Genomic DNA, 23,927 nt, shown 5'->3' on the forward strand with positions numbered 1-23,927 from the left:
CGGGTCGGGGGTTCCGTGTCCCCGAAGGCCGCAGCCCGGCCCGGACCCCGTCAGCAAGCCGGCCGGCCGTGGTGGGGTTCGGTCCGCCTAGACGTTGTTGCATTGTTTGGGCAGAGACGGTTTCCTAGGACCCGCACCGGGGAAGACGCTGTGTCTCCAGCCTGGATTGTAGACGCGGGGCTCAGACCTGTGGAGTGGGGGGGGGGGGGGGGGGGGGGCGTAGACTGAGGGGGCTCAGACCCGTGGAGTGTAGACTGAGGGGGCTCAGACCCGTGGAGTGTAGACTGAGGGGGATCAGACCCGTGGAGTGTAGACTGAGGGGGCTCAGACCCGTGGAGTGTAGACTGAGGGGGCTCAGACCCGTGGAGTGTAGACTGAGGGGGCTCAGACCCGTGGAGTGTAGACTGAGGGGGATCAGACCCGTGGAGTGTAGACTGAGGGGGCTCAGACCCGTGGAGTGTAGACTGAGGGGGCTCAGACCCGTGGAGTGTAGACTGAGGGGGCTCAGACCCGTGGAGTGTAGACTGAGGGGGATCAGACCCGTGGAGTGTAGACTGAGGGGGCTCAGACCCGTGGAGTGTAGACTGAGGGGGCTCAGACCCGTGGAGTGTAGACTGAGGGGGCTCAGACCCGTGGAGTGTAGACTGAGGGGGATCAGACCCGTGGAGTGTAGACTGAGGGGGCTCAGACCCGTGGAGTGTAGACTGAGGGGGCTCAGACCCGTGGAGTGTAGACTGAGGGGGCTCAGACCCGTGGAGTGTAGACTGAGGGGGATCAGACCCGTGGAGTGTAGACTGAGGGGGCTCAGACCCGTGGAGTGTAGACTGAGGGGGCTCAGACCCGTGGAGTGTAGACTGAGGGGGCTCAGACCCGTGGAGTGTAGACTGAGGGGGATCAGACCCGTGGAGTGTAGACTGAGGGGGCTCAGACCCGTGGAGTGTAGACTGAGGGGGCTCAGACCCGTGGAGTGTAGACTGAGGGGGCTCAGACCCGTGGAGTGTAGACTGAGGGGGATCAGACCCGTGGAGTGTAGACTGAGGGGGCTCAGACCCGTGGAGTGTAGACTGAGGGGGCTCAGACCCGTGGAGTGTAGACTGAGGGGGCTCAGACCCGTGGAGTGTAGACTGAGGGGGATCAGACCCGTGGAGTGTAGACTGAGGGGGCTCAGACCCGTGGAGTGTAGACTGAGGGGGATCAGACCCGTGGAGTGTAGACTGAGGGGGATCAGACCCGTGGAGTGTAGACTGAGGGGGATCAGACCCGTGGAGTGTAGACTGAGGGGGATCAGACCCGTGGAGTGTAGACTGAGGGGGATCAGACCCGTGGAGTGTAGACTGAGGGGGATCAGACCCGTGGAGTGTAGACTGAGGGGGATCAGACCCGTGGAGTGTAGACTGAGGGGGATCAGACCCGTGGAGTGTAGACTGAGGGGGATCAGACCCGTGGAGTGTAGACTGAGGGGGATCAGACCCGTGGAGTGTAGACTGAGGGGGATCAGACCCGTGGAGTGTAGACTGAGGGGGATCAGACCCGTGGAGTGTAGATGGCCCCTGATTGGATGATTGGACACTTGCTCTCCTGGCCCTGTTTGAGCAGGTGGCGTCGTCTCCCTAGTCTTGAGCTGAGCCTGCCTGTGGCTGCCTGAGTCTGGGAGCAGCCCTGCTGTGACCATCCTCTGGTTACTTTCACCTGCAGGAGGCCAGAGAGGCTAACATGGCGGGGCCTTCCGCCTAGAGCCCAGCCAATTACAGAGGCACACCCAGGAGGGGCATCTAGGGGGCTTCGAGGAGGCCACTGTGGGAGTGGAGTCCTGAGCCTTCAGTGAGCACCTAATGGGGCCAGAGGGGAGCACATCCAGTTTTGAATCACAGAGACTGTGCTTAAGGTTAAAAAGTTTCTAAAGGAAACACGTTGTCCTGTGAAGGAAGTTTCTTCCCCAGAAAATTGGAATAGAAGTGCACACCTTCCCTGTGATTTGGGGCTGGACAGCACATACCAAATACTCAGCCAGGATCACAGGATCTGGGCTTCAGGAACACTGTTGAGACAGAGAAGGGCACATGGGCCATGGAGCATGGCTTAGGGAGGCAAGGCTCTGGGAAGGGAAAGCCAAGTGTTGTCTGTCTCCTCAGGGCAGGGAGCAGGTGTGCAGGGGTCATTGGCAAGGCCATATCTGTGAAGCATCTTGGAACCTACCCTCTGGTGACTGAGGAGGGGTTGGGTCGCCTCTAACAGGGAAGACGACAGGTAGGAAAACTGGCAAACCAGGTCAGCAAAGGCCAGAGCTGAGGAAAGGTCCTCAGACTTAGGGTAGCGTATGGCATGCCAACCTTTGCAGGGGTCAGGAGAAGGCAGGGACTAGTGCTGAGGGGACCAGATTGCAGTGCATCTGGGAGGGCCAGCAGGTGACAGGAGGCACTTCGTGGTCCTATGTGGCACTCCGGGTCAAGGGCTGACTGACTTTGTGCCTTATGTTTAAAGCAAAGGCCTCAGAGAGCCAGGCAGAGGAGGGTGGGACAGGGTGGTCACAGAGGTGATACTGAGCCCAGCAAGCTGGCAGCTGCCTTAAGAAGGGACCTTTGAGGTAGAGGACAGCAGGAGGTTGAAACTGCTGTCCAGTTCTTGATGATGGAGGGAGCAGAGCGTGAGCTGCGCCGTTGGCTGCTGCCAGCAGAAGGCTGAGGCCTGCCTTTCTGACCCTGTGGTCACTTGGCATCTGTCTTTATCGGAGACAGGCCAGCACGCCAGTCCTTGTGAGGGAGAGCTGTGGTAGTTGTGCGCTCACTGTTGCCCTGGCAGCAGGTGCACAGTGTGGTGTAGCTGCACCTTCATGTTTTCCTTGTGAATTTGGTGGAAATCTTGTAAACACTGACTTGCTAGTTAGCACTTGCTGTAATTTTCTACTGACTTACAGCAAAGTACTTCAAATTTAGTGTTTCAGAACCGCAGAAGTCTGCAGTGTCTGTCACTGGCCACACGTCCTCAGGACTCAGGGAGCATCCCCTTTTCCCATCAGTGGTGCAGGCCAGTCAGTAGTGGTTCCAGTGACACATGACCCTCTCTTATGTCTCAGGCACTCTGCCTTGGTCTGTGAGACACTGGGATTGCATTTAGGGTTGCCAGGAGGTTCAGTGTCCTCAGCTTACATCTGGAAAGCCTCCGGTGTTAGATGGTGCAGTCACAGTCCAAGGGCTTCGGCCCACCCCGGGGGTCCTGACTTTTTTTTTTGGAAATTACTGTTTTTCCCCTTCTTGCTGAGGAGCAGCTGTGTCCTGCACCTTTTCCATGATGGAACAGATAGGTCTGTCTAATGGCCCTGAACACCTAAGTCTGGACGAGCTGGTGGTCTCACTGCCCTGCTGTGGGTGTCTTCTGGGTGCATGCCCAGTTGTGAGGCTGCAGTCCTGTGCTCTTTATGGAGGTGGTGGTTCTTTGGCAATCCAGTGAAAATGACAAGTTCTAGTCAGAGATATATTCAACTGGGTGTGATGCCATTCACCTGTAATCCTAGCACTCAGGAGATTGTTAGGATGGTGAGCTTGATGCCAGCCTGGGCTACGTAGTGAGACCTTCTCTCTCACAAGAAAACCCAAATCCTCAAGCCCCACACCAAAGGAGCAAACAAGCTCAAATATGCATGTGCACAGGGACTTGTCAGGGGTCACCAGCCTCCCCCATGGAGCCTTCACAGGCTCTAGGCAGGAACCTTGCTTTAGGGACCCAACTTCGTGTCTTTACAGGGCTGGGATTAAACAAAAGCGGAGCATGTAGTTTGACCTTTCTGTCTGGTATTTCTTCTTGTGGTCTGGCTGCCCCAGCCCTGTAGTCAGGGACTCCTGATGTGCTGCCTTCCCAAGCTTTCTCCTTGTTCACACAGTCACACATGCACACACACTGTGCTTCATGCATATATTTTACCCATCTTCCATGTGTACCTGAGCTGTAACCTTCACTTTCTTCCCAGGATGCCTGCTGGGGACTAACTATGGTTGAAGTCCAAACAGTGGCATTCTGTGCCACTTGCTCAGCCCCAGAGGGACCACCATAGGTGTCCTGTTTTCTCAGATGTCTATTGTGTCTGGACCTTTTAGAATTTGTTTGACACATTCTCTTTTTAGTCCTGTCAATGGTGGGTGGAGTCTTTAGGATTCTGCCCACCAGCCTCTTCCATGTCCCATCTTAATTGCGTGGCCTCTTGGTTACCAAACCAGCACTGTCTCTGAGCTGAGCAGGGTCCTTGGAGCATAGCTCCTGTCATACAGCTGTGGGTTGATCTTGCTGCCACCTGTGGATCAGAACAGGTTTTCATTTTGTCCCTATGTTAGTCTACTCCTTGGATGTTGATGCTGGGAGACCCTTCCTGTTCCAGTCTGTTCTGGGGTCTCTAGACCTGCACAGAGCTGTCACCTGGGATGGTGTGAACTATCTTTGTGTTGGCCCCTGTATGCCAGCTCCTCCTTTGTCTTGGCTCACTCCTTGTTACACTTCTACTCTTTTGGTGGCTAAGAAACATAACATGACCTTTCCCTTTGTTTTGAACCACTTCCACTGTCTAGTTCCCTTTTAGCTTAGCTGGGTATAAAATTCTAGATCTCATCCTGCCTTTTGTGCACTAGGTGTTCAGGGATTGGGGTGAGATTTTTAGGAGTAGCAGGGGAGGAAGGAGGGCTCAGACTCTTTGCATGGGGACTGTGGGTCCCAGAGCACAGCCTTGTCTCTCTATAGTTGGACTTGCCAGATAAAGCATTGGTGTGCCATGTTTGAGACACAGGAATAGCAAAAAGCTGTTTGACTTTTATGTGGTATCTCATGAAATGGGTGTCTCATGTTCTGTGAAATTAGTCAACTGTCCAAAACCTTACTGCACAGGTTTAAAAACCACAAGCAGAAATGAGCATAAAATAGAGATAAAAGGGGAAATAAAATTTTAAAACAAAATGGGAAAATTGGGATGGTTTATTCTTCAGTATTTTAAAAATTTGGAACCAGTGTTCCAGTAAATCTGGAAACAGAATGGTCACTGCAGAACGCTGACTGGTAGACCCATGTCCCTTCACTTTCCTAAAACTCAGGAACCGCCAGGTGGTGACTAGAACAAGAGGGATGGGTTGGCAGGTCGGCTCTGCCTGGTAGACTGTGTGCTGGAGCGGTGTTCATCCCCAGAGCCAGCCCTGATCTTAGTTGGCCGTGGGGTCTGGGTGGAGCAACAGTGGGGTCTGACTGTGCCCCTCTACTGCTTCCTGAGTCAGTGTGCTGCTGCTTTTGCATTTGGAGGTCTTCAACCTCTGTGGCAGATGGACCCCATGTGATCAGGTCCTTCTCGGCTCCTGTGGCTCATGGCTCCCTTCCCTTCTTAGAGAAATGGGTCCTTCACCTGTGTGGGCACTGTGTGGGTTCCTGCTGTGTTAACAGCAGCAAGTCCCAGGAGACCAAGGGACAGTGCCCATTCCTGTGTCCCCTGCCCCTGCAGTAGAAACATCCCTATGTCCCCTGCCCCTGCAGTGGCCCCAGTTCTTTGACCCTCCACTCCTTCAGTGGCCCTGTTCAATCCCCTCACCTTTGCCGTGATCCCATCTCAGGTAGCTACCATCGGGTGAGCGACTGGAGGCCCTCTCTGCACACATGCTGGTTTTCAGCACAATGCCTCTGTCTTTCTCTGATCCTGCCAGGGATCTGAACTGTCCTCTGTGCAGTGGCTGCACCCAGTATATGAAATTATGCATTTCGGCCTTTTAAGTTTCCTCGTCATTGGTCTTATACTTGTTTTAGATTGGGGAACATGTGTATGTTTGTTTCTGTGACTAGGCTAGTCTTTGACTTTTGCTGATGTAAAATTCACATGAAAGATTATAGTTGCTCAAAAACTGGAAAAACAAACCTTTACATTTGAGGTAGTATCTTGTCTGCTGAATCTGGACTCTTAGACCTATTAGAAAAGGAAAAGTACAGATTGTGTTTTCCCTGGAGGAGGGGTCTCTAGAGCCTAAGGTTCCCACCTCTGTTGACACCCTGTGTCCCCGTCCCCTCTGTCCTGGGATCCCTGGGCATGCAACAAGTTTTGGCTCTACTTTCCATAGGAAGCCCCTCTCTAGGTCCTGGCAGCTTGGCTTGCTCTTGGGGGAGAGTGTGACAGGGAGCTGAGTGCAACACTTGTGAGTCCCCTAGGACACAAGGTGAAAGCCACCCATGATCATGATGCCTGTCTCCAGAGGCCAGATGAGCTCAGCAAGCATTTGAAGCTTGCTCTATGTGACAGCTGTGAAATTAGCTATATTGCCCTGAAGCCGCTCCCTACCTCTCAGTATTGCTCAGCTGTAGTGATAGTGTGTGTTTTCTGGTGTGTTCAGAGTAGTGAAGCTGGCTTAAGATGGCCAGTCTTTACTTTCTTCTCTGTTATGCCTACTTTTTTCTCCATTTTAGCCTCTTATTATGAACTGTGATTTACTGTTGGAGGTAATTCGTAATGTCTAATTTCTGTGCTGCTGCTTAGTGAAGAATTGAATCTGAGGTATCTGTCAGTTCTGATGCTTGCCCTCTAGTTCCTGCAAGGACTGCAGAGACCCCAGAGGAACTCTGCGTGATGCACATGGGGAGACCAGAGCGCTGCTGTGCGCTGTGAGTCAGCTTGCTGCATGGTTCAGTCCCTGGGTGTACCAACAGGGCGGTAGCTGCTGAGCTGCTCCCCACAAGCAGTAACTCACACTGGGGACACGAGCTGCTAAGGGTTTTGGACAGACTGAGCCAGCTAAGTCTGAGTGGAAGCCATGCCACATGCTGCCCTCCGTCTGGATCCAGGACATGGTGCCTGAGCTTGCATTCCTCCTTTGTCAGGTGCCATGAGTAGATGTGGCTGGTTGCATAACTGGGTGGCTGTCCAGTGACTGTCACTCCTAGCCAGTTCTGCTCCCTCATGGTGTGCCTCTCTGGTGCATGCAGCCTGGTTTCTCTGTCATCCTGTCACCGACTCAATCTTAGAGAACACTTTTGAAAGCACATACCCCACCTTACTGCCTTGTCCGTATTGACAGTGGAGCAGTGGCACATCAGACAGTAAGGATGATCTCATTTTGTGTTCTCTGAGGCATTGGTCACCCAGTGCTGCACAGCAAGCTGCCCCCCACACAGTGTACACAATGTGTTTCTGTGGGTAGGACTGTTGTGAGGCCTCCTCGCCAGGATTTCACACAGATTGGGATCTGGCTGTTGCTACCTGCTGCAGTGGGAGGAATTGTCTCGACATTTCTCACGTGGCTCTTGGGGGCTGCAGAAGATCCACTTCTAAGTTCGCGAACACTACTGGCCAACTTCACAAGGCTCTCTGCCATGTGGCTATCTAGTTAGGGAGGCACATCCTGACAACTCCCTTGGCGTGAGGGTGAGAGAGGGAAGGCAGGACAAAAGGCACAGCCCTTTTAACCCTTTTTAACCTTGCAGGTGGCATTTTACCACCCTTGCCATGTTCCCAGTTGTTGGGATCAAGTCACTAGGTCCAGCCCACAGCCATGGTGAGGGGACTGCCAAGGGCAGAGAGGACAGGGGGCCTGACCATGGGTCAGGGGCATCTCTGGTCACTTCTCACTGTCAGTTGCTGGTCCCAGTGGTTCTCATTCTCCCACATATGAAGTGCATCCTCCCTGTGGCCCTCCGGTGGCGGTAGCAGCCCAAGGTGAAGAGTCTCGGCAAATGAGTCGGCTCTGCTCTGGACAAGCCCCTGAGGCACAGCTGATCTCCGTCTGTGAATTGAGGGGATAAGCTGTCAGCTCACTGGCCCGTAACCAGGGCATTATGTATGGCAGAGACAGAATGCCACTGTGGGCTGTCCTGTTCAACGTAAGATGGAGTGGGAAGGGCTTAGAGATGTGGCTATCCTAAAATGTAGGCTGGTGTGTGTGAGCTCCTTCAAGATCTAGGGACAGGGGCCCTCCGTGTCTTGTGGCTCCTGTGTCTGAGCCACCTTTCCCTCCCCCTGGAAGGCAGCCCTGTTGCAGCTGGGCCACTTCTTGCCTGTTCACTGCCAGGAGTGTTGCCAGGGACCCATGCCCATTGTCCTTAGGGGCCACCTTTGACCCTTTAGCTCTAGTTGGCGGTGTTTCTGATGACATCGTTTTCTCAAAAACTTGATGAATCTCCTTGGTGTCACTCCATCTGACCTGAGTCCTGCCCTTTGAGATAAACCCTCTTCACATAGCTCCTTCATGGTGAGAGATAATGCCTGTCAGCCTTCTGGAAGTCTCTTTTTTCCAAAGAGGCAGGACATACCTGTGATCCTTTAAAGGGACACTGGGTGTCCTGTGTAGATTTTGCACTTCACACGACAGCTTCAGCAGCTGGCAAGTGGGGCCTCTGGGGCATTAAGCAGCCACCAGTGGTGAATATTAGAGTAGGGCCAGAGCCAGGAGGCATTTATAGGAGGGTGTGGATGGGGGGAGACCGGTGCAAGTGAGTGTCCTAGGGGAGTGGCAGGCATAGTGTGCTGCGCAGGGGAAGACAGGAAGTGGTCCTCCCCTATCTTTAGATTCCTTTTTTTGTAATTGGGCTTTAGCCTTACTGATAAACCTCTGAACGTTACTGACCTGTTTAGGGATGTGACCAGTGGCAGAGGTGTCTCTGCTCGCTGAACCTCAGGATCTCTGTGGGCAGCAACAGAGGCAGTGCTGCCTTATATGTGCCCATCACACAAGGTGACCAGTGCAGGTGGCTTTGAAGGGCCATCTGACTACAGCCTCATAACACTATGCTTCTGCCTGGGCTGGGAGTGCTCATATGTGTCTGGTTGGCTATCGTGACAGCATTATGGGAGTGTTAGGTTGGGCAGGGCCTAAGGTGATGAGTGATAAGGCTTTGAGTATAGAGTGAGGCAGGCCCTGGTTTTCTTTCCTGGAGGATGAAAGGCCCTGTTACTGTGGGCAGCTGGGAAATGTGCCTGGGTGTTTTTGTCTGTCTTCTGGTGTTTGGTTTCCTTCCATCCTTCTCTCCCTTCTGTGTGTGTGATCATCAGGATTGCAGGTGATTGATAGGAACACACCATCCTCTTGTCCCATGAGGCTCAGGTGCTCCTGTGGTGACCATGCAGCCTCCCCAGCCATCTACTGAAAGGAGGTAGTGGCTTTTGCTAAGAGTCTTGCTCCTAGGCAGAGCCTCCTGGACATGGAACTTGAGTTGGGAACGGACATGGGGCAGTAGGAGATATACACTGTGTGACCTCCCTGAGCCAGCCATGGGACAGGATCGACTTGAGTCTGAAGAGAAAGCTGTGATTTTTATAACCCTAGGAATTAAGTGATTTATTCACGACTATGATGACCTACATATAAAAAGTCTTCAGTTCTCTTATTGCAAAAGTAGTATGTGTTATTAGAAAATATGGTGCACTGTCGCTCTCACTGAGACAAAACACCTGAGATAATATACTTTCAAGAAGAAACGGTTTATTTTGCTCATAGTTTTGGGGATTGGCTTTGCTGCTTTGAGCCTGTGTGACACAGTATAATGGCGGGAAAGGAGTGTTTACCTCATGGCACCCAGGAAGCAAAGACACAGCAAACAAAGACATAGCAAAGCATAGCACTTTGCTATGACAAAGTACCTGACAGAAACGGCTTCAGGGGAGAGGTTTTCTTTGGGTCACAGTTGGTTTAAGGGGATTACAGCCATCAAGGCATGGCACCTGGGGCTTCACAAGTGGTAGGAGGTTGCAGGACAGCTTGTTACTCTCAGGGTAGATGAGGAGCAGATAGCTTAGGCTGGAACTCTCAGGGCCCACTTCCCTGTGACACACTTCCTCCAGCCAGGCTTCACCTCTTAAAGGTTTTACTACTTCCCGAAGCAGTACCACCCACTGGAGACCAAGGGTTCTAACTTGTAAGGTGATGGGTGACATTTCACACTCAAGCCTTAACATATCTTCATGACCTAAATTCCTTTAGTAGGCACTGCCTCCTAAAGGTTCCTCTACCTCCCAATAGCACATGGGCCATGGGCTGGTGACCATCCCTTCAGTACATTGGCCAGAGCATCCTACGGACAAAAGCAAACAAGTGCTGACACTTAAGAGAAGCCCAGGCACTGTTCTTGGAACATCCCTTCCTTCCCTGGCAGCAGTGCTGGCAAAGTACTTGCTCTGGACCAGGGTGTGCTTGGTCCTCTGTATCATGTGGTACTCTGCAGGGTCCCTGCCATAGTCCCTTTTCTGTCACTATAACAAAAATACCCCAGACTGGGTATCTGATAAGTGTGTAAAGAGGTTTATGTAACTCTTCAAGTTTGAGTGGCCCTTTCTGGCTGGCCCCTGGTCAGAATCTTCTGGGAATTGAAGGCAGGGAATGCTGTCCAACAAGACACCCCTTTGAAGGGGAATAGGACATCTTCAGAGAGGCAGACTGGGGGTGCTTGACTTTCCTGGGGCATTTGGGCCCCAGCTCTGCCCCACTAGGATCCCCACAGAGGGCATCCCGGCATACGACACTCGTCAGGGCTTGTTGAGCTTTATGGATGTCTACTGGGTTTTTGGAGTTCACAACCTGAACTGAGCTGCCTCAAGTTGAGCTGTCCTGAGGACGGTGTGCATGGGGAACCCATCTGTCCTTTCTGCTGATGCCTCTTGGCCCACCCATCATCTGCCAACAGGGCCGGTGCCTTGCAATGCAGATGAACAGAAGTTGCATCAAGAACCTTGATTCCTGGATAGACGGAACAGCCCTGGTTATTGCAGTAATTTGAGCAGGACAGATGCAGACGTGAGACTCTCACCTGGGCACCTGCAGGCCAAGCTGGGCCATCACATCCAACAGCTGAGATGGAAGTGTTGCCTTTTCTGGCCACTCTCCCCCAGGAATGGGCGGACACACACACACACACACACACACACACACACACACACACACACACACAGTGGCCTATGGTTTGGCTCATGCAGGGGCCTGGCCCTGCTGTGGTGCCCTGTGCTAGTCCTTCAAAGTGTTGCAGATGTTGGATGTTCTGTGGGCTGCTCATTCTTTCTGCTCAGCACTTTGTCCCCGCGCCCCCACAGAAAGGCGGGGACACACACACACACACACACACACACACACACACACACACACACCACACACACACACAGTGGCCTATGGTTTGGCTCATGCAGGGGCCTGGCCCTGCTGAAGTGCCCTGTGCTAGTCCTTCAAAGTGTTGCAGATGTTGGATGTTCTGTGGGCTGCTCATTCTTTCTGCTCAGCACTTTGAATACATGACCCCTTGTCTGGTTCTGTCCCTGGGAAATGGCCCACTAACTTTTGGATCAATTAGTACACCACTGGGCCAACACTGACTATCACTAATGAGGTCAGCTAGACCTGGTCTCTCCCAGGAGCCAGGTCACCAGCTGCTCATTCAGAGCCTGGCTTGAACTGGTGGAGTCCCCTGCTGTCCTGTTCCTAATGCAGTAGCCCTTGACTCTTGTGTTGCAGGGTAGGTGGGGAGCCTCCGTTTGTTTTAGTGGCTACAAGATCCCTCCCACACTTCTCTAGGTTTCTTTCTCTCAACCTCCCTTCCACCCTTAAAAAGTCAAACAAGGCCAAACATTCTACCAAATGCTAGCAGCTCCTGGCTTCAATTTCAGCTGCTGCGAGGGTTCACCAAAGAGAAATCCTGTTCACACGTAACCTACAATTTAAGCTGGATAACCCAAAACATATGCTCTAAAGTTGGGGCCCTCTTGTCCCCTTTCACGCAAGCCCAGTGGATGTTTTCTTCTGGAAAGCTCTGGGGCAGGTCCTCTCTGGCTCCCCTCCCTCTGCTCTGCACTGCAGACGGTCACCCTCCAGCCTGGTGTTGTGGCCCACCCTTGTCTGGATGGTCTTTTCTTGAGGTAGTTTCTCCTGGCATCTGCATGCCCCAACTCTCTGAGGGCCACCCAAGGGCTGGCTGCCTTCCTCTGACATTTGGGGAGCTGACACTGTCCCCACAGGGGTGGCTTTGGGGAGGAGGGGGTGTTTGGACTCTGCTGAGACTGTGGTGTCAGGTGCACTTGCAGGAGATGAGTATGTTGGAGACTTGGCTCTGGGTGGATGAGATCCCTGGGGGTGAGAAGACAACTGGGCCTTGGGCTTAGAGGCTGAGCAGAGGAGGAGGAGTGGGCAGTCAGAAGAGGAAGGCCGGCAGTGAGCTAGGGCTGGAAAGGGGAGTGCTTCAGAATGCTGTGTTTGGAGGACTGGGACACAGTAAAGGGACCAAAGGAACATGGAAGGGCTGGAGGTTGGTGACAGTGATTTCAGAGGGGACCCAGGGCCCAGTGATGGGATGCCTTGCAGCAGAGGCTGTCAGAAGGCCACGTGATGATGTGGGGATGGCATGGTGAGGACAGCTTGAGGCCCTGAGATGGAATTTTCCTACCCAGGCAGCTGCATGCATGAGGAGGGGTGGGAAGAGAGAAGGCAAGGAAAGGGGAGGTTTCCCACAGAAGGCTTTGTGTATAACCTTGTGGCTTGTGAGTTGACAGAAAGTTCTTAAGGGAGAGCTCAGGGTGGAGGCTTGGAGCTCAGAGAGGAGTTGGGGCCTTAAAGGGAGGAGGCAGAGAGAAGGTTCCTCAGTTGGTGGAGGATTCCTGGAGCTGAGAGCAGCTAGGGATGTCTGTATTTAAGGGAGTGGGTGTCAAGTTGCTATAGGAGATGGGTGGTCAGGGACCATCAGGGAGATGTGGGGTGTTGTTCCAGTGGAACAGCTGTTAATCTTTGGTGTGGTATATATGTACCTGATGTAGATGTTGGGGTGGGTGGTGTGAGGTGGGTGTTTGACAACTACACACATTAGGAGGTGGTGGGGTGTGCTTGCTATGGGTGAGGGTACAAGGTAGACAGGTGTCTGTTGGAGGTAAGTCCCTGCTGGGTAGGGTGGCTTGGTGGCATCTGTGCTGATGAGGCTATGCTCCGGGGAGGGCCTATTTCAGACTTGAAGCCTTCTTTGCTCAGTTGACTCTGTTGTCTAGAGGAGCAACAGGTCTCTTGTTCCTGGAGGAAGCCAGGAGGGTCGTGGTGACCTCTGGTCCCAGAGTAGTTTTCAGTGATAACTGACACTTACAGTGACACTGTGGTCAGTGGTGGTCAATGTGCTACATCAGACACTTTTCTGAGCATGTTACAGATAGGCCATCATATGTGCTGTCATATGTGCCCTCCCCACCCTTGGGGCTGTTGCTGAAACAAGAAACCATAAGGGGGTGGCTTAACAGCATCTCTGTGCAGTCCTGTGGTCTGGATGCTGGTGTTCTAGTCAGAGTGACCCAGCTAAAGTCATGGTATTGCAAGGCTAGGTTTTTCCAGAGGCCCTGGCATATCTGTCCCATGACTCAGGTCTTGTCCTTGGGTCCTCCAGACCCACATGGTTGTCTCTACTGACTGACCCCTGGGCCTCAGGATTCCATGAAGCCCCCCAAATGACCAGGACCATCTGTCTTCATCTCAAGATTCTTCACTTGAGCTCAGCTGCAAAGTCCCTTTGGCTGTGGTTGTGGGAGAGATGTGCATGAGTTCTGGACATTAGAGTGCTACATATCAGGGGACAGAATTCTCATCAGACCCTGGAGATCCAATGTGAAGGTCTTAAAATACACTTTTTGTTTCTGTTCAGTATGGGATGGAACCCAGGGCCTCTCATAGGCTAATCATTCTCTGAGTTGGGCTATATCCAGCCCTAATGTGTACATTTCATTGATCAATAATAAAATATTAAATTACAAAATTAGCACCACTTAGATGTTAAATAATGTAGCATTTTATAAATTGTTCTTTCTTTACTCATGTGTCAAAAATGATTCTTCTAAGACATGCACCCTTGTACCGTGCTCTCCTGTCCCTGGGCCATGCTTGATTTGTTGCCGCCCTTCCCGTTGCCTCTAGCTGCTCAGCCTTTGTGCGTCTGCAGATCATTTGAGTCTGTTTGTGATTCTGTTACTGGAAACTTTATACCAAAATGCAGGATGTCTTCCGACAATGTTTTAGCAACATGTTCTGTAAACATCAAGCTTGCCTTGTATAGGTTTGAATCTTTACAACATAACCACCTACTGTTGCCTTTTTTTTTTTTTTTTTTAATACAGAAATCCTCCTGCCTCAGCCTCCCACGTACTGGGATTATGGGTGTGAATGTATGGATATTTATTGTTTTGTGTATGTTATATATGTGTGTGTAAATGTTTATATGTGCATGTGTATGTGCAGGTATGTATGCATGTGTGCATGTACACATAAAGGCCAGAGGTCAACACTGGGTGTCTTCTTCAGTCACTCTCCACCTTATTTCTTGTGACAGGGTCTCTCACTGAACCTAGAGCTTGCCAATTAGGCTGCACTACTTGGCCATCAAGCCCCAGGGATCTGCCTCTCTAGCACTAAGATAACAGGCACACACTGCCATGCCTACTTTTATATGCAGGTGCTGGGGATTGAACTAAGATCCTTGTGCTTGTGCAGAAAGTCCTTTATCAACTGAGCCATCTCCCCAGCCCCTGTATTTCTTTTTAAAGTGGTCTTGAAAGAATCTTGAGTAGTAGAGAGTTCTCACAGCAGTGGCCACCCAGGAGAGACCCACATGCAGGAGATGGTGCCTGGCTTGACTGATGGGAAGGATTCCCTGTGGCCTTCTCTGGCTGTGTACACAATGTGGATTATACCCACACTTGCTTTCCTTTGGAAGTCTGGAGTTTGGTATATACTACATAGAGGGTGCCACTGTATCCCCCCAACAACCCTGGACTCCATAGCTGAGCTATTTTGCTGACCACACATCATTGCTTGAGGGATTTAGATGTGTCCTGTGTGACCGTCCTGAGAGAAGATTCTACATGCCTGGGTTCCTAAGCATCCATTCCCTGTGATTTTCCCTCTGCTGATTTTACCTTGAGTTCCTTCCTTGGGGACCCTGAAACAGGTCTCGTTTTTATGAAGTCATGTCCCTTCTTCCCCAGAGCCTTCTTGGAGGTGCTTTTCACTTTGACAGCAGGGTTCTTTTTTAAAATATTTTATTTATTATTTTATCTGTACGAGTGTATTGCCTGCATGTATGTGAGTGCACCTGTGTCGTGCAATGCTGCGGAGGTCCGAAGAGGCTGTTGGATCTCCTAGGACTGGAGTTATGGACAGTTTTTAGCTGCCTTATGGGTGCTGGGATTTGAACCAGGCTGTTTTGCAAGAATGACAATGTTCTTAATTGCTGAGCCATGGCTCCAGCCCCAACAGCAGGTATTTTTTTTTTTAAATTATTGATCTTTTTGAGACAGGGTCTCCCTGTAGCCCAGCTGTCCTGGAACTCACTATGTAGACCAGGCTGGACTTGAAGTCACAGAGATCCGCCTGCCTCTGCCTTTGGAGTGCTGGGATTAAAGGCGTGTGCCACCACTCCCGGCCCAACAGCAGGTTTTTAGCCCAGCACTAGAGTCACTGTTTAGACCCTGTTTTCCCACACCTTGGCATTTATGTGGTGACCTAGAGACACTTGTGGTGGTTTGTTATGAACCTGGTAGGGGTCAGGTAATACCAGTAAGAGATAGAAATGTGGGATCCTCAATAACAGGCTATTTGCTTTTCCTTCTCAGGGTATCATTTGGAGAAAAAAAACTGAGTAGCATCGAGCACTCCTTGAAACATGGATCCCCTGGAATAATGCGACATGCTGGTGGCCTTGACATTGTACCAGGATGTACAGGGCTGGGGAGCCAGGGAAGCGGCCTGGTCCTGCGCCCCGTGTGCGGAATGTGGAAGTGGCCCGAGGCAGAGCTGGCTATGGCTTCACCCTGTCTGGGCAGGCACCCTGTGTGCTCAGCTGCGTCATGAGGGGCAGCCCTGCAGATTTTGTGGGCCTCCGGGCTGGAGACCAGATACTTGCCGTCAATGAAATCAATGTGAAGAAGGCTTCTCATGAAGATGTGGTGAAACTAATTGGAAAATGCTCCGGGGTCCTGCACATGATGATCGGTGAGGGCATTGGCCGTGTGGAGTCCTGTTCCAGTGATGAAGAGGGTGGGCTTTATGAGGGGAAAGGCTGGCTGAGGCCCAAACTGGATTCTAAAGCATTGGGTATAAACAGGGCAGAAAGGGTCATGGAAGAGGTGCAGTCTGGTGGGATTTTCAACATGATTTTTGAAAGTCCAAGTCTTTGTGCAAGTGGCCCTGAACCCCCGAAGTTGAAGCAGAGGTCACTATCAGAGTCAGCGGCTGTGCGACCTGATGTTCAGGACAGTCTGTGTGCTCCGCATTCCAGCATGCTCTCAAAGGAGGAGCTATCAAAAGATACCAATGATGATTCAGTGTTCACTGTGGGGCTGGACAGTCACGATGATTTTGGGCTAGATGCAAGTATCTTAAACGTTGCCATGGTTGTGGGCTATTTGGGCTCCATTGAGCTCCCTTCCACGAGCTCCAACCTGGAGCAGGACAGTTTACAGGCCATCCGTGGTTGCATGCGCCGCCTGAGGGCTGAACAAAAGATACACTCACTGGTGACCATGAAGGTCATGCACGACTGTGTGCAGCTGGTCACTGACAGGGCTGGCGTGGTGGCTGAGTACCCTGCCGAGAAGCTGGCGTTCAGTGCAGTGTGCCCAGATGACAGACGGTTCTTTGGGCTGGTCACCATGCAGACCAATGACGATAGAGCCCTGGCCCAAGAGGATGAAGGTGCCCTGAGAACGTCCTGTCATGTGTTCATGGTGGACCCAGACTTATTTCATCACAAGATCCACCAAGGCATTGCCCGGCGGTTTGGGTTTGCGTGCACGGCAGACCCAGACACCAGCGGCTGTTTGGAATTCCCAGCATCCTCTCTCCCTGTGCTTCAGTTCGTCTCTGTCCTGTACCGAGACATGGGTGAGCTAATTGAGGGTGTGCGGGCCCGTGCATTCCTGGACGGGGATGCCGATGCCCACCAGAACAACAGTACCAGCAGCAACAGTGACAGCGGCATTGGGAATTTTAACCAGGAAGAGAAGAGTAACAGGGTGCTTGTGGTTGACTTGGGTGGGGGCTCCAGCAGGCACGGCCAGGGCAGCAGCCCAGGGTGGGAAGGTGTGAGTGGGAGGGGCTCACAGCCTTGGGGTGCACCCTGGAATGGGGCCTTTTGCCATGACCCAGAGGTGGGCTCCCTCTTCGAGACAAGCCCCCAAATGGACAGGTTCTGGGACTTAACAAAACCTTCAGGACCGGCCTCCCACATGGAGGTCTCCCCAGCTGCCTTGCGGAGTTCTGTACCCCCTTCCAAGAGAAGCACCATGGGCTCCAGCTGTGGTTTCAACCAGCGGTGGCTCCCAGTCCACGTGCTGCAAGAGTGGCAGTGTGGACATGCCAGTGACCAAGAGTCTTACACAGACTCCACTGATGGGTGGTCCAGTGTCAACTGTGGCACATTGCCCCCCCCCATGAGCAAGATTCCTGCAGACCGCTATCGGGTGGAAGGCAGCTTTGCACAGGCCCCATTGGGCACACAGAAGAGGGACTGGTCCAGAAAGACTTTTGGAATGCAAAACATTTTTGGGCCCCATCGAACCATTAGAAAGTCCAAAGAAGACAAGAAGGTAAGCTGGAGGGAGTTGAGGAGGAATGGCCTCTCTGTAACTTAACCAGCTGCCACGCACAGCCCTGGCTTCTTTCTGGTGCTCTTGCAGCGTCTGCCAGCTGTCATGCCAAATCTGCTGTGCCCTGTGCTCAGGTGTTTGCCCTGTGCTGCAGCCTCTGTCTTGTCCTGAGCCCTGGCTCTAGGCTGTTCTTTGGACTGGTCCTGTCAGGACATCTGTGCCGAGCAGGAGGAAACATAGGAAAGGTGACTTCTCATAGCCTGGGGAGGGCCTCCTTGCCTAGCTCCTGGCTGTGGTGGTGGCTGGAGGGCTGCTTTCCTGCAGTCCCTTTGAAGCCTATTTTATTTCTGACCCCAGAGTTGACATCCCAGTGTCTGAGGTGAGAGATTTTGCAAAGCATATTGAACTGGCTCACTTTGGGGAAGTCCTTCTGAACTGGCCCAGGCTCCTTGCCTACAGCAGATGGGGCCCTTGACAAGCTGCATTGCCCCAGAGAACCTGATCTGTCAGTGGCCAGTGTCCCTCTGGACCTTCGCCTTCCTATGGGAGCTAAGTTTGGAACATGAGAGGAAAATATGAGAGAACCAGCCTCTGTTCTCCAAGACTTTGTTCAGCGAAAAGTGGTGCACTATGGGTCCAAAGATGCTGTTTGGGATCAGGGTATGCTGGCCACAGTGAGGGTCAGTCAGCATTTCCCTCCTTGTTTGCATTGAAACTGTTCTTAGATGCTTGTGTTAAAGTGCCTTTTTTTGTATTTGCGCATATTTCGGTTCTTGATAGTGAAAAATCTCCCATCCAAGCCCTCTAAAGCCTATTGGCTAGTCAGGGAAGGCGTCGAGCAGAGGTTGTGGCTGCCACATTGGTGAGGATTTGTTGATTTGTTCTCCAAAGCCTTTTTCATGATGACCCTCATCAGAAACAGAAGGGTGGATGTCCTGTGGCTGCCACCCCAGATGGCCGTGGACAACACTGATGCAGCAAAGTGCAGACTTAAGACAAACAGCAAATAAAGTGATCCTATGAGTTTTCATGTGGGGGTTGACCCATTCCTGAGTATGCTCAGTTAAGGAGTTCATCCCTCAGCATGCTCAGTTTAAGGTCATGGAGCACATACTTAAAAGATTAGCTGGGCGTGGTGGCGTATGCCTTTAATTCCAGCACTTGGGAGGCAGAGGCAGGCGGATCTCTGTGAGTTCAAGGCCAGCCTGGTCTACATAGTGAGTTCCAGGACAGCTGGGGCTACAGGGAGACCCTGTCTCAAAAAGACCGAAACAAACAAACAAAAAATTAGCGTCTCTGGGCATGTTCAGCTTGCACCCTAAAAGTTTTAGATGAAAATAAAGGACAAGAGACTTTGTAGGTACACAATCCCAGGAGTCTGCTTCTAAAAGTGGCTCCTGGCTTAGTAGTTAACCGTCTCTTTTGTATGTGGACTCCCTTATCTCCCCCCACCCCACGAGTGTTCTGAATTTACCTTTCTGTCTCCCCCACTATGGAGTGTCAGGAGTACTGCTGGGTGCTGGTCTGTGGGGCACTGGCCTTGGGTGAGGGTAGGTAAGGGGCCCTAGAAAGTGGCTTACCTGTTACTTGAAGTTAGGAAATTTACCATGTCTCTGAATACTATTTACAAGGTATCCTGCAGTGGTGCTGGGTAAGTGACAGGAAGTCATAGTGCTTGGCTTTCGAAGGGTGCACCTTTTGCACACATCCCTGTGAAGCTAAAGTGACTTGTGCACTGTGGAGTGTCTGTAGACAGATGGTGTCGCACACCTCTATACGAGTGAATTGACTGGTCCTCAAGTGGCTGTTGCCCTGAAGAGGGTTTAACAGATGGGAATGAGCAGGGCTGTGAGCTGAGCTTGGGTGTCTGACTCTCAGCTGAACAGATGCTCTGAGTATGAGGGTGTTAGTGGTTGCAGCTTGTGCTGAAACCACTAGGAGAATGTTGTGCTTCTGCAGAACAACATCATCTGCACTGCTGGGCGCAATGGCCACACATGGCTTTGTGGACCGTGGACTACTGTTATTCAGATTCTTGGGCTGGGCAGATGGTGGGTGGGTGTTGGCACTTGGGCTGACCAGGGCTGCATGTTGATCTGCAAGGGGACTACTCTCATAGAGCAGTGTCCCTGATGGCAGGTGGTAGCAGCTCATGTCCTCCAGGCTGCTGCTGTTTCTCCCCCTATCTCTGCTGCTGCCTACTTCGCTAAAAAGGTTTGTTCCTATATGTGTGTAGTGCCATGCCACAGCCTCTCAGGTGGGTTGTAGAAGCTCTAGGGCTATGAGGTAGGTCCTCACATACCTGCTAGCCGGCATGGTGGCCCACCAAGGCAGCAGTGACTGACCCATTGCCATCAGGGCCACCACCTGGTTGCTGGCCTGTGCTGGGTCTGGGGTTTATGAGGAGCAGAGGAAAGGCCAGAGGACTGAATTACCTGGGAATGAGCGGAACAGGAGAGACTGAAAAGGGAGGGAGAGATGCTGGAGGCTCAGGCTTCATATCTCTCCAGAGTCCTGCTGTGGAAACAGTAGCTTCAGTGTGTCATTGAGCTTGAAGGCAGCTGGACCAGGGATGGGGACACAGAGCGGGCAGTAGTGATGTGACCAGGAAGGATCAGAGTGCAGGACTCAGGAAGACCTTTGCCTTTAGAAGGCAAGGTAGTGAGAGTGGAAAGGGGCTATGGTTGGAAGTGACAAGAAGAGATCTGACTGTACCGGTGAGACCGAGTCCTCTGAGGAGGAGCAGGTGGTGGGTATTTAATGACAGGAGCACTGGGAAGGCGAAGACACTGGAGGGGAGTAGTTGCTCAACTGTGATGGCTGTCACCATGAAAAACGTTATCAGGGTCACTGCATGCCAGTCCACCTCTACCACCTCAAAGAAACAGCTTCAATCTGGATGCCTCCTCCCCACCCCTCAGTGGATTTGTGGCAGAGCTGAAAATCAGGTCTGTGGTGGGGGACAGAGTGATCAGTGAGGCCCAAGTACTAAAGCAGGAGGTGAGCCAGGAAGAGTGGCTTGGTTGCCTGATGCCTGGCTGACTCCCCTGGCTGGCTACACAGTGTTCCTGTGCACTGTCTATTTATGTTGGGCCTTCCATACAACACCACTGTCAGCACAGTAGGCTGGGTACATCCCACAAGGCGGGCTTCCTGGTGAGGGCTCTCTCCTCTCCAGAACGGTGGTTGTTTTGATTTGATTTGCTAATTGACTTCTTTGAGCAGATTCTGTGAAGTGTATTTTTTATTATGTGACCACAAAGTGTCTTCTTGGTTAGCTTTATGATTAGACAGAGATTTCAAATCTTAGATGCCTGGCACAGTCAGCTTTCCTAGACTTGACCAACGGCCCTGCGTGCTGGACATGCCTTCTCATTCCTCTTGAGGTCAGCCAGAGGGGAGGACTTGGGCTTTCTCGGGTCTTTCCTGAGCTTGTTCTTAGCCCTGCAGCAGCCTTCCAGATCCCCAGGAATATGGAGGAGCTTTTCACGTCCCTCTCACCCCACCTCCCACTGTGGGATTTCATTCCCTAGTTTTCCTTTTGAGTAAGCCTTGGCTGGATGCCCCTTTGAGGGGGTTTCTTGTGATGGGGAGCAGCAGGGAACGGGTGGCCCTAAAAGCAGTGGATGCAAGTGTCCCTTAGCCAGTGAGGCAGTCTGGAGACTGTCCTTTCCCCATCCTGGTTCTTGTCCCACCTCCTCCAAGAATGGTGTAGGCAGACAGCAAAAAGTACACACGGGAGGCACGGTATTGTCAGTTCTGGATTAACAATCTTACATGGGATAAAACAACTTTAAACGGATTGCCACTTAGGATTTAAATGAAACAGGTTTGAACTCTAGATAACAGGGAGTTGCTGGCCAAGAGCTGATTCAGTTTTGAGTGTATTGCAGCTCAAAGCGCTCAAAGGCCTTGGGATGCCAACCAAGAGCTGTCCCTTGCAGAACAAGTCTGCAAGTCTGAGAGGTGTTATAGCTCTGGAAGACTTTGGAGCAGCAGGTCTCTGAAGTGGTGGGTGGTCTCAGGAGCTAGAAGGAATTCCTGGCTATGGACCTTGATTGGTTGAGAAAGGGCATGCAAATAAGGGGAAAGAATAGGACATCAGGGAAGAGCAGTAGAGCCTGATAGAGAAGGGAGAAAACCCTGAGCCCACCAAAAGTTCCAAAAAAGTTCAGTCACTTGTGGGGTCTGTCTGCGGATACTTGTTAGAATATTTCCGTCAATTCTGGTGGCCATGTCCCTGCTTCATTTAGAGATTTTTTTTCTCTTTTAGGCTATTGATGCCACACTAGCGTCAGAGTTCAGGGCTTAAGCCTGCTGGTGGTTAGGCGCCAGAAAGCTTGGTATCAAGGCCACGTACCCCCCCAACACCAGGACTGCCTCGGCCAGGCCTGGTGAGGGGATCCTGCGGGGGTGTGCTCCTTCACCTTCTGTGGGCAGGCGGGGATCTCGGAGCACCAGCTGCTGGGCGTGGCGCCGGTCTCGTGCATCGCGTTGCTGTTCGGGTCCCTGGCTCTCCGCGGCTACTGGATGCTGGCGAATCTGTGGGTCACTGCGCTTCCAGGCGAGTTCCGTTCCAAGCTACCGGGCACTCCCTCTATGTATGCGATCCGTTGGCCACCGGGTCACGAGGGGAGGTGCAAGAACAGGCGAAAGCAAGATCTTCGCGAGTGGCTGTTTACGAAGGGACAGCCCCGTCCAGGGAGACTGAATCGTAGGCAGTAAGACACAGAACTCAGCTCAGTCAGACTCAGTGGTACAGCTCCTTTATTCAGTGACTCAGCTCAGCTCCAGGTCTTAGTGATTCAGCTCTGATTAATTAGGGGAAACCAGGATATTTATAGTGTGGAGGCAGTAGCAAAAGCCTTAGTTGATAGGTGCTTTGTAGGATGCCCCATTTACATGTGGTGGTGGGCTTCTGCCAGGCTGCCAGACATTGCATGATTATCACACAGGAAAACCTGGCAGTTTCAGAGCCAGAGGCCATGTTTCCGTGTGGCTACTTCAAAGATGAGTCAGGAAGAGAGTAGGGGAAGGCACCCCGCTGAGAAAGGGAGTCTCTGCATTTGCACCGAGCAGGCCTGCGGCTATCCGGACATGGAGAGACTGCTACCTTAGACAGCAGGGGTCCCCAACAACCTTCCTCACTCAGTGAACAACTGAGAGGTCCGCAGGGGCAGAGTCTTCAGATGCACCTGAGAATGGACCCCTCCTGCCCGCCAGCTGCTGGGAACTTTGGGTGAAGGGAAGAGCAGTTGGAAGGACCTGGGGAGTCAAGTAGACTTGGACTTGGTGGTGGCCAAGCAAACCTGCCTTCTCTGTGGTCCTGTGGGGCAGAAAAACATTATGGGGAGGGCTGTCCTGAGCCATGAGAAGATGTCTGAAAGTCTCCTTGGGGCCCTAGGGAACATACCATTGTGGATGTGTAGGGCCCATGCCAGGGCTTTGTGGGCTAAGGGTCAAGCTGTGGAGGTGTGTTCTTCCTCAGGCCTAGATGGGCAGGCTGACTCCTCATGAAGCCTGTTTCCTTGGGTGGGGACAGTGTCTTCTCCCTGAGTCCCCACAGTCATTCTGCTGTGTGTGTGTCCTGATCTCTGTGTAAGGACACCAATAGCATTGGATTAGAGCTCACCTGGGGAGCTCATTTTAATTTGTTACTTTTGTAAAGGCCCTGGCTCCAAGTGTAGGTAACTGCTGAGGTTCTGGGTTAAGAATTTAACACGGGGATTATTGGGGAGATAGCTTGTGATAGCGTCCCCTTGGGATTGATTGAGGCCTTGGCTGTTCTTTAAAGTGGGTACTGCCAGAGTTGTGAAGGTTAGCACTGCATATGCCCAGTGACAGATTCCAGAGCAGTGCCAGGAGGGCAAGGCCAGCAACAGACCGAGATAGCTCATGACTGAGGTGGTGCCCTCACCCTGAGATGGTGTCTTTATGGAGGCAGGAATCCTTGTTCTCTGGTGTTAAAGCAGCAGTTACACAAATTCCCCCTCCAATCCACCAAACTATGAAGGAAAGGCAGTGAGAAATACCAGAGAGGCACTGAGACATGGTGTGGTAAGTTATCAGAGATCAGACTGAAAATCAGCCTACTTGACTATATACTCGTAAATGGATTAAATTTGTATTAGACATCATTTGGTCTTAGGAATCAAACTGAATTAAATACAGGCTCATTTTCAAAAATTGTCATGCCCCCTCAAGCCATTTTAAAGTGTGCCTTTAAAAAAATATTTTATTATTTTTATTTTATGTGTGTGTGTGTGTATTGCGCATGTAAGTGCACCTGTGTAATGCAATGCCTGCAGATGTCAGAAGAGGGCAGCGGATCCCTTGGAACTGGAGTTACAGATGGTTGTTAGCCATCATGTGGGTGCTGGGAATTGAA

General features: G+C 51.9%; 1 protein-coding gene across 4 annotated transcripts in view; it reads left to right on the forward strand.

Annotated features, from left to right (window-relative positions):
* The window catches only part of Rgs12 (regulator of G protein signaling 12), a 132,513-nt gene that overhangs the window by 278 nt on the left and 108,308 nt on the right, over positions 1 to 23,927 (forward strand). For 3 of the 4 annotated variants that reach the window (XM_008841873.3, XM_029567660.1, XM_029567661.1), the window contains exon 2: positions 15,566 to 17,539. The exons of the other annotated variant lie outside the window; for it this stretch is intronic. In XM_008841873.3, the coding sequence (XP_008840095.2) occupies positions 15,668 to 17,539 (1,872 nt within the window). In that variant the 5' untranslated portion in view covers positions 15,566 to 15,667. The remainder of the gene's footprint in view (positions 1 to 15,565; positions 17,540 to 23,927) is intronic. 4 annotated transcript variants of the gene reach the window in all.

Source organism: Nannospalax galili, unplaced genomic scaffold, assembly GCF_000622305.1.
Source record: "Nannospalax galili isolate Female #2095 unplaced genomic scaffold, S.galili_v1.0 scaffold101, whole genome shotgun sequence".
NCBI classification, from domain to species: Eukaryota; Metazoa; Chordata; class Mammalia; order Rodentia; family Spalacidae; genus Nannospalax; species Nannospalax galili.